Here is a 9,723-nt window from a genome sequence, read left to right as displayed (position 1 = left end):
GCCCAGGAGTTGGAGGTTGCTGTGAGCGTGATGCCATGGCACTCTACCCAAGGGGATAGCTTGAGGCTCCGTCTCAAAAAAAAAAAAAAAAAAAAACCCTGTTCCCATCAGTCCTTCCTGAGTGATATGGTAGAGACAAGCTTCACATAACAAGAAATGAATAGCCAGGCATTGTGGCAGGCACCTGTAATCCCAGCTACTCGGGAGGCTGAGGCAGGAGCCTCACACACTTAAGCCTAAGAGTTTGAGGTTGCTGTGAGCTATGACACAACAGCACTCTCCCGGGGGCACCAAAGTGACAATCTGTCTCAAAAAAAAAAAAATAATAATAATAAATAAATAACTGGAGAAGTTACAGAACAAAATATGTGAGCATTATTTCTACCCATAGAATCAAAACTAAACACTGGGAGTTATGGGGAGAGAACAATGTGTAATAACTTCCTATCTGACAATGGAGACATAATGAAACTATTACAAAACAAGAGGGGGAGAACAGAAAGAGAATGTGGAAATCGGCACCTTGTACATATAAATGGACCAAGCCGACTGTCACAACTGCACATTTAATATGACCATAAAGCCTTCAGCATTTCATGAAACATAACATTTACTTAAAAAATAAACTCCAATGTTGGAAAATGAGCTTTCCAAATTCAGAAAGGTCTGGGGCTACCATGGGTTACCAGGCCTGAGGCTGGCTGTGGCCCTCCATGTCATGGGCTGCCTCTGCCTCACCTCACCTCACTTTCCCTCATCTCTTCCTCTCCTGCTCTCCCAGCCCCGGGAGCATGGTGGGGGAGGGGGGTATGTGTGTCTGTCTGTCTTTCCTTTCAAGCTCCTCCCTCCCCCATCAACAATCAATCAGTTATTTTAACTGAACAGAACTAGAAGTGAAACATATGCCACACTGGTTTGAGCTTCTGATAACCTGTCCAAGGGACACAGCACCTCTCCTGATATTGATACCTGTCAACTGTTAAAGCCTGGGAGGTCTCAGGAAAGCCCAGGTAGGTTTTCGAGGTAGCATTCTGCCCAACCAGCAACACAAAAACAATACCCCTGGAAACCAGAAAGGTAAGCACTGTAGTCTTACTTTGTGGGGGCTGTCCTCAAAGTGCTGCAGGAGAGGAATCTAAAGGGCGCCCAGTCTGCACAGCTCTGCTTCCCTGTCCATGTTTAGTGAACACTACTTAGCGTCCCTTCAAAGTGGTGAAGTCTGAATATTTCTCACTCAATATGAAAAAGTGTTTTTTAACTTGAGTGAGCTCTTATTTTTGAGTTTTTGATAAAACAAACAAAAAAAGCCCCCAAACTTCCTTGTTGCATAATCTAGCAAATTTACCTTTTCTTTTGCTAATCCCAAAATATACTGTTGTATTTCTTAACCCATTCTCTTATAATCTGGAAAAATATTTGACTAAAATAAAATGTATAAAATAATTCTTATGAGTATTCTGCACTGCTTACTAGGGCTCTGCAAAGCTAACATACCCATTTGGGTCAAATACCACCTAAGATCTGTAAATTCCCACTGTTTTCAAAAAGCAGTGGTTTTAGATACTTATTTGTATCTAAAAATTCTGAGCAACTTGCAATGGCTGTAGATTCACTTCAGGCTTAAATGCTCTCTCAGGCATTCCTCAAATTTGTAAAATCTGTGTAATGGAACATTTGATTCCAACTCTCTCCTGACCATACTTGGTGTCTGGCACATGGCAGTGTATAGTCAATACAAATTGAAACAATTAACAAGCAATCAGTTCCATGAACATTGATCACTTGTGTTTATGAATCAGTTATCCAAAATATTATGCACATCAACACAGTTGATTTTTTTAAGAATCAAGATAAGATCATATTTCTTTCAATGATTTCCTTAATAATAGTTACACCTATGGTTTGTTGAATGCTGAATAATTACAATGGGCACCTATCATAAATTATCTATAGATTGGGTACAGTGCCTCACACAGTAATCCTAGCACTTTGGGAGGCTGAGTCAGGAGAATCGCTTGAGGCCAGGAGTTCAAGACCAGCCTGAACAACATAGCAAGACCCCATCTCAAAAAAAACAAGAAAAAGAAAAAGAAGAAATTAGCCAGGGGGTGGTGTGTGCCTATAGTCCCAACTACAGGATGTTTGAGGTTGTAGTGAGCAACAATGATGCTACTGCATCTAACATGGGCAACAGAGTGAGTTGCTGTCTCAAACACAGAAACAATAAACAGCAAAAACCAATAACTCTAAACTTACAAAAAGTGGCAAACACCCTGTGAAAACTGCACTACTATTCCCATCTAGGGTGATGCTCAGCACTAGAGTGCACGCCAAGTGGTGTGGCTGAAAGCTGCGCCCAGATGTGTAGTGCCCACGAATTCCCCTTTTACATCACGACATCCTACTTCCCACGCCCGGCTTCCAGGCCTCTGCCGCTCTAATTTCTCACTTGTTCTCCACCCAGCTCCTCTCTTCCACTCCTGTTCTCCCTGCCTTGGGACTCCTTTCCTTGTTTTAATCATTAAGGCCAATCCTGCAAAGCTCCATTACTCAGATAACATTTCAAGCACAGTAGAGTGCACAGAGCACTGTTTTCCATGTGGTCCAAAGGGCACAGCACTAGTACGTCCTGGGAAGTGGTCACACAGAGCCTTGGGCCCCAGCCCAGACCTCTCCTATCAGACCCCCGGGGATTTACGTGCAGGGGAGCTTAGAAGCAATGTCTTAGAACAAGGTGTAGATTCCTGGTAGTCCCTCCTCCTTTTTCTGCTCACGAGTCTCACAGACAACACTCCCCATCATCACTAAATGAAGACAGGGAGGAGGAAAGCATCTCGGATGGTGAGGTGGACATTTGTAGTACGTTGAATCCCACCCATTTTCCTTTATTCTACTGCCTGTAATAGGCAAATACAAAATTCTAGTTACCCAAGTAGATTTCACTACACACTTGGCCACTCTAACTTGATAACTTTCCATTCAGTAATACCAGACTACAGTAGCCACTCCACAAAACTTCCGTTTCTTAAACATTCAGACAAAACAAAATGCCTCTGATGATTTTTATCTAAACTACCCTTCCAACCTCTACTTTGCTGACTCATTTCCATTGTCCAGAAAGAACAAACAAATGTTTCCTTCAATTAATTGCCGTGTCTTTTCTCTCCTGGGACTCTCTGAATCTCCCCGAGGCTCTCTGAATCTCTCTGGAAGTCCCTAGGGTAACCCTAGAGGAAGCCAGCCTGACAACTGGATCAACATCACAGTAGTCACAGGTGACACCAATGTCAGCACAGAGATACTGTTTCATGGAAAGGAAATTCTAAATTAAAACGAGCTCTATAAGGATTGTTAGGAAGGAAAAGCTTTAAGCAAGCAGGACCTATGACAGTACTGCTCGTAAGTGAAAAATTTCTAGGATTAAAAAAAGTTTGTAATTTCCAAGATTCCTTGGAGAGAAACTTCATTCCAGATCCATACAACAACACTTATTATTGCCTACTAAGTGATAACACAATGCTGGGCGGGTGGGATGCAAAGATAGTGATTAAGACAAGGTTTCTCTTTTCAAGAAGCTGGCAGTTCAGGAGGCATTCAGGGACACTAGCAGTGTTACCACGTGCACTGGATAGAGCTCAGGGCAGGGGCTTCTAGTCAAAGTAGAAGGGAAAAGGTCTGCAGTGAACTCTGAGAAAGTCTGTGGGGAGATGGAGAGAAGAAACTACATGCGAGACATAATGGAGAAGCAGCAGCACTGTGGGAGCGTCAGAGCCCTGCCTGGCTGTGCAGGGAGGGCATGCAGTGCTGCAGACATGGGCTGCAGACCTGGCCTAGCAGACTGGGAAGAGCAAGAGTATATGCTCCATCAGATGGGTGCTAGTTTTTAAAAGTGACACAATCAAATATATTTTTGTGGGGGTGGATGAAGGAAGAATTCGGGAAAACTCTAGGTGTGAACAAGGATAGTTCACACAATTTGTAATCACTGTCATATGCTGCAGCATTTGGTGACAAGTGACAGTAGGAGGTATTAACAGAATAAACAGAAAATAAAAATATAAAAAGGGCTCTCAGCTTGGTATACAGCTGCTTGTAATAAGGCAGCTATAGTGTGGCAGGTCTCTGTCCTTGGCTCACTTGAAGTTACTTGGCAAGTAGATAGAACACTCCAAACTCACTGTCAATCATATCAGTGATTCATTAAAACATATATACACATTTGCAAGAAACAGATGTAACATTCCATCCAGAATATAAGGAAAAAAGGCGGGATTGCTGATGGAATTCTCTATATAGAATAAATTTAGAATAAATTCTAAATATAAACACAAGGCATTGGGGGCAAATATAAAAGATTTCCTCAGTGAATGAGAGCTGAAAAGCATTATGTTTCTAAAGGCACAACCGCCAATGTGCAGGTTCTCAACACCAAGCCAGGTCCTCATGAGTGGGGACTCAGTGAGGAGGTGCCTGCCTGCCTGGGATGCCCCGGGGTGAGCATGACAGTACCCACACCTTGGCCCCGGTGAAGCTGCCTCTCAGCCAAGCAGTCCACACAGGGTACTTCCAAGTTTGTTTCTGAAAAAGTTATAACTTATAACTTATAACTTACAAGGTGATTGCTGATGTTTTTCATTTTTTCTACAACACTCTTCATAGTCTTCAAGACTGGTAAATAAATACTAACCTACAAAAGCAATGAGAAAAATCACAAGTATTAAAAATAACAATGCATTCAAGTAATGACAGGTGCTCTGTAACTAATTTTGGAATGGATGCATGCTCAAAAACTCTGAAATTCCATTTTTATATTTTCTGAATGTTCTTTAAAAATGTAAAAAGAACACCAAATTTATAATTTCATTAACTCATGGGTGTTCAAGCAAATTAAAGAATGGAATGTCTGCCTCTAGTACCTCAGCGACCACATCCCTGTGGGCATTCTGGTTCCAGATGGATGACAGCACTTGAGCTGAGATGCCGCTATGGGAGTGTACAGGGAATAAAACCCTAGCACTGGCTCGGCGCCTATAGCTCAACCGGCTAAGGCGCCAGCCACGTACACCTAAGGTGGCGGGTTCGGATCCCCAGCCCGGACCTGCCAAACAACAATGACGGCTGCAACCAAAAAATAGCCGGGCGTTGTGGCGGGCGCCTGTGGTCCCAGCTACTTGGGAGGTGGAGGCAGGAGACTCGCTTGAGCCCAGGAGTTGGAGGTTGCTGTGAGCTGTAATGCCATGGCACTCTACCCAGGGGGAAAGCTTGAGGCTCTGTCTCAAAAAAAAAAAACCCTAGCACTCAGAGGACGCCTTCCTCTAAGGGTTGTTTACACCCAGAGCTCTGTGCAAAACACAGCTTGCAGCCACTGCATCGCACCTGAGACTGTTACTCACAGTGCTTGTAAAACGCTGGGTGTTTCCAAATCAGTGTAAATATCTTCTGGTAAATTCAAATAAATATTTTACCCAGTATATTTTTGTAATTTCTTCTTAAATAAATTGTGAGCAGGAGGCAAAGGGCCCTTTGGCATCACCTTTATTTTCAGGGACTGTAGGGTTCCTATGAGTATCAGCAGGACTGTTAACCCAAGCTCTAGGTCATGAGGCTCCTCTTTCTTGGCCCTCTTACACACATAGGGATGGCATGCCTGACAGGCCAAAAAAAGGATTAAGTCCTGTGAAACCCAAGTTGGTACCTAACACCAATAATATGAATAAATACTAATTGTCCTCCAAAGTATTACTTCAGTTTTAAGTGATGTTATTAAGCATGACATTTTCCTACAGAAAATGTATAGTATTCTATTTTCCTTACAGAAAATGTATAGTATAGTATTTTTAATCATGTACAAGATATTTTAAGATGTTTTACCTAAATAACAAAAGGCATATATTCTAACTTTTTCCTTGAGTATCCTTTAAAATGAGTATCTCTCTCTTCTCAGGCACTATATAACTTTCAAATCAAATACACTGTAAGTCTACCACTACAACTAGAGAATTCAAATCACAACTTCCAAAGGAGTGCGATCAACAACAAGGATCGTAGGTATCACTTACATCAGGGTGTGGGACCACAGGTTCTTGTAAGTCCTTCCACAATTTTCTAGGAATAACTTTTATGGGGATGTCATGTGTCACAATGCGGCTACTGCTAGACACAGATAACTGCCAAGAAAAGAAATTTAAAAATATTTTTATGTTGTCACTATTAAACAACAACATCTGTAATCCTAGCACTCTGGGAGGCCAATGCAGGTGGATTGCCTGAGCTCACAGGTTCAAGATCAGCCTGAGCAAGAGACCCCCATCTCTAAAGATAGCCAGGAGATAGGGCTGGCACCTGTAGTCCCAGCTACTCGGGAGGCTGAGGCAAGAGAATTGCTTAAGCCTAAGAGTTGAAGGTTGCTGTGAGCTATAATGCCATAGCACTCTATCGGGGCAAAAAAGCAAAGACTCTGTCTCAAAGCAATTCAAGTGGAATGTTTTCAATTCATTCACTCAAAATCCACTGAACCACATTGATGATATACCTGTTCTGCTGTGGGCACAGCTCTGAAGGGAGCTGAGGAGTGTGGTGAATGAGACAAAAAGGTACCCAAGGTTTCAGAGGAATAAATGGATCAATATGAAAACAAATGAAATTCCATGGAAACACTCAATAGAACCTTGAGAAAGCACAGCAGAGTAACCAGGTTGAGTGGAGGGGAACACTCTTTAGACTGAAAGGTAAAGGGACAGCCCTATGTAAGGTGGTGTTTCAGGTGTCACCAAAACAAGGAGAGGCAGCAGCCATGGGAAGATGGGATCAAGGGAAACAGCACACACAAAGCCATGAAGCAGGTTTGCTTCAAGGAAGCAACTCAGAGAAGACCATCCTTTGCTCTGTGGACACTCAGGATACTGCAGTTTCTATATGGCTAGAAGACAAACTAAAGTAGAACCTCCATAGCTGATGACCTCCCTACATTAGGTCAACCTCAAGTTTTCCTAATTCTCATAGACCACACATGCACCACATATATGTGTCAATACAGTAGGGCTAGCTCCTTATGGTGACCACAGGACAGATATGTTTATTATATAACCAGTTTGTTACAGTCCCTTGAGTGGTTAACTTACGGAGGTTGTACTGTATGTACTTATCTATTCCTAGGAGTGTCTATGAATCTCATAGACCACAGTATGTTGTACTTCAGACAGAAAAGTATTTTAGGTTACGATCATGCTTTTTTTTAAGCAGTTGAAGAAATACACCAAACTTACCTTATGACATAACTGCCTGCCTGCAAAGAGTTAAGAAAAAGTTTTGAAGAAAAGTTGAGGGATCCTCTTCCATAGAAAGCTTGAAACTGAATATCGTACTCCCCTATAGATGGGGACAGTACATACAACATATAAAGGATTGCTGAAAGGATAATGGAAGGTCAGGGTGGAGGTGGCACTGGTACCCAGCACTGAAGGAGACAAGGCTTCAGAGAGTGAGAAGAGAGAGACTGTGAGTAGAAGCCCCAATGCACCAATGCCTGGCAGCTGGGACACACCCAGAGAACCACTCAGAGGGTACGGTAGTAGTTTGCAATTGGGCTCCAGAATGTGTTGTGAAGAACTCTGGTCATCTTAGGAAGTATGAACTGCATTCTGTGAGTAGTGAAAGCCACTCTGGGGTGTGTGTGTGTATATGTGTATAGGACAGCTGTGCACTAAATTCGTCTGGCAGTAGCATGTAAGACAGGTGAGTGATTAAAGGAAAGCTGTCACTTAAAGGTATTACAGCAGATGGGGGCATCAAAGGGAACATGAATAAACAAAAATGCCCAAAGAACAGAGGACAAAAAAGTTGAAATACCAAATCTAAGTAGAGTGTTCTCAGCTCATTCACTCAAAATTCATTTAACAATGATGATACACCTGTCCTGCTCTGAGGAGAGCTGAGGAGTGCGGAGAACAAGACAATACCACTAAGAGATGCCAGGTGTTTTACTGCTTAGAAAAGGCAGCATCCTCTAAAGGAAAAAAAAATTTTTTTAATGTTTAAATAAAAAACAAGTTATGTACCTGATCTTTAATTTCAAATAGAATCAAATGGTTTCCATCAGTATTGTTAAAAAAAAAATGCCTAGGCTTAATTACTTCCAGTCCTTTGAAGCCAAGACCCTTGTGGAAAATCTCAGAAACCCTGTCCTTCCTACTTACCAGATCTACAGACACTGTCAGACAGGGAAAGTGTTTATTAGTCAGCTTGATTTTCAAGGCTCTGGCATTCTGGGCAGTTTTCAAGGCTCGAGATAAGTTTTCCGATGTTAGCTCTACATAAATCTCATTGTTTTCTGCGGAGACACCCTCCATTTGAAACTCACTGAAGAAATTCTCCTAAGGGAACCAAGTAGGGGGAGGAGAGAAAAGAGGGCATTTGTGGCCATTCCAGGGAATTCAGTGGAGTGTGTAGGCCTGTAGGGAACTCCAGCTCACCTGTTCCAGCTCACACCACATGCTCACCCCTCCGCTGGTCAGCTTGTCTGAAAGGATGAAGTTCAGCTTGTCAGGGCTGATGCGGAGGGTGCAGGTTTTGGCAAGTTTTGCTATCATGTTACTGACTCCTAAAGCACAGGGTAAAGTAAGAAGTTACTAAAATGTACATAAGGTATCTTAGAGGCCAACTTATCTTGTAGAATTTCCAGTTCATTACGGTGCTACCCGCCGGTGGAAAAAGAGCTGTTTAAGTAGGTATCACACTGGAAAGTACTTTTCACACTGCTGATGTCGTGCCAGTCTCCCAACCACCCTGGGAGGTGTGCAGCATTCACCATCCGTGCTCCAGTAAGGAGTCAGGCCATTTATTCATTCAACACAAACTTTATGTCGGGTAGCGCAGCACAGAGTTCAACGCCAAGGTTAGGCATAGTCGGCGCGGAAGGACCCTGGGGCCCAGATGAAGGAATGTCAATGCCAGGCATTGCACTGGCCAGTTTAAAAACAAAACAAAACAAGACAGCAACAAAGAAGCCAGCCTTTCGGAATCCAGTTTGAGAACCATCCCTCAGAACCCACCCTCAACCTCGCAGGTGCCCTCCGCCCCACCCACCCACCCGGGCCCGTCCTCGCGCCGGGCCCCCGGCGCGCGCGCCCTGCCTCTTCCGTCGCCCCGCGCTCCCCGGCCGCCTCCCCGCTCACGTGTGAAATGGTTCAGACAGGCCCCGTCCACGATCTTGCCCCGAAACTTCATAGCCGGCCCGGGCCCCGCCGCAGCCCTGTCAGCCGGAGATACACGGTGTCCCGTCCTGAGGGTCCCCCCCCGGAAACGCGGCAGCGCGCACAGTGGTTCCGCCCGGCCCCGGGTCAGCGGCTTTACCCGGAGTCCGCCCGGGGACACGCCGGGGGCCGTTGGGTTTCCTGTCACCATCCGGCAGGTGGAATCCCCCACGTCCCAGTCCGGCCTCCTCTCCGGTGAAGGCGGGGTCTGCGTCCAGTTAGGGGGCGGAACCGTCAGCCTCTAGGTTGGGGAAGTGGTCCTGAGGATTCATGTTTTGAAAGAACTCTGTGACACCTATTTCAAGTTCTGTTTTAAAACATCCAGATAAAAGCAATTGTTTGTAAAGGACTAATCAAAGTTATCTCTTAACTAGACCTCTAAGCGCAGATGATGGTATCCCGTACCTGGGCAGAGTAGCATCTTGATTTAGGTTTCAAGATTGTTTTACATGGTTTTTAAATTTGAGGAAAA

General features: G+C 44.0%; 1 protein-coding gene across 1 annotated transcript in view; it reads right to left on the bottom strand.

Moving 5' to 3' along the window:
• The window catches only part of HUS1 (HUS1 checkpoint clamp component), a 17,298-nt gene extending 7,975 nt beyond the window's left edge, over positions 1 to 9,323 (bottom strand). The window contains exons 1-5 of the mRNA XM_003797749.3: positions 9,174 to 9,323; positions 8,472 to 8,599; positions 8,196 to 8,372; positions 6,060 to 6,167; positions 4,613 to 4,687 (exon numbers count right to left, since the gene is read on the bottom strand). Of these exons, the coding sequence (XP_003797797.1) occupies positions 4,613 to 4,687; positions 6,060 to 6,167; positions 8,196 to 8,372; positions 8,472 to 8,599; positions 9,174 to 9,225 (540 nt within the window). The 5' untranslated portion in view covers positions 9,226 to 9,323. The remainder of the gene's footprint in view (positions 1 to 4,612; positions 4,688 to 6,059; positions 6,168 to 8,195; positions 8,373 to 8,471; positions 8,600 to 9,173) is intronic.
• Positions 9,324 to 9,723: the final 400 nt, after the last annotated feature.

The sequence above is a fragment of the Otolemur garnettii genome, unplaced genomic scaffold (assembly GCF_000181295.1).
Source record: "Otolemur garnettii isolate 467f Iridium unplaced genomic scaffold, OtoGar3 scaffold00123, whole genome shotgun sequence".
Lineage (NCBI taxonomy): Eukaryota > Metazoa > Chordata > Mammalia > Primates > Galagidae > Otolemur > Otolemur garnettii.
Note: the sequence above shows the minus strand (reverse complement) of the source record. Positions and strands in the feature narration are given on the sequence as shown.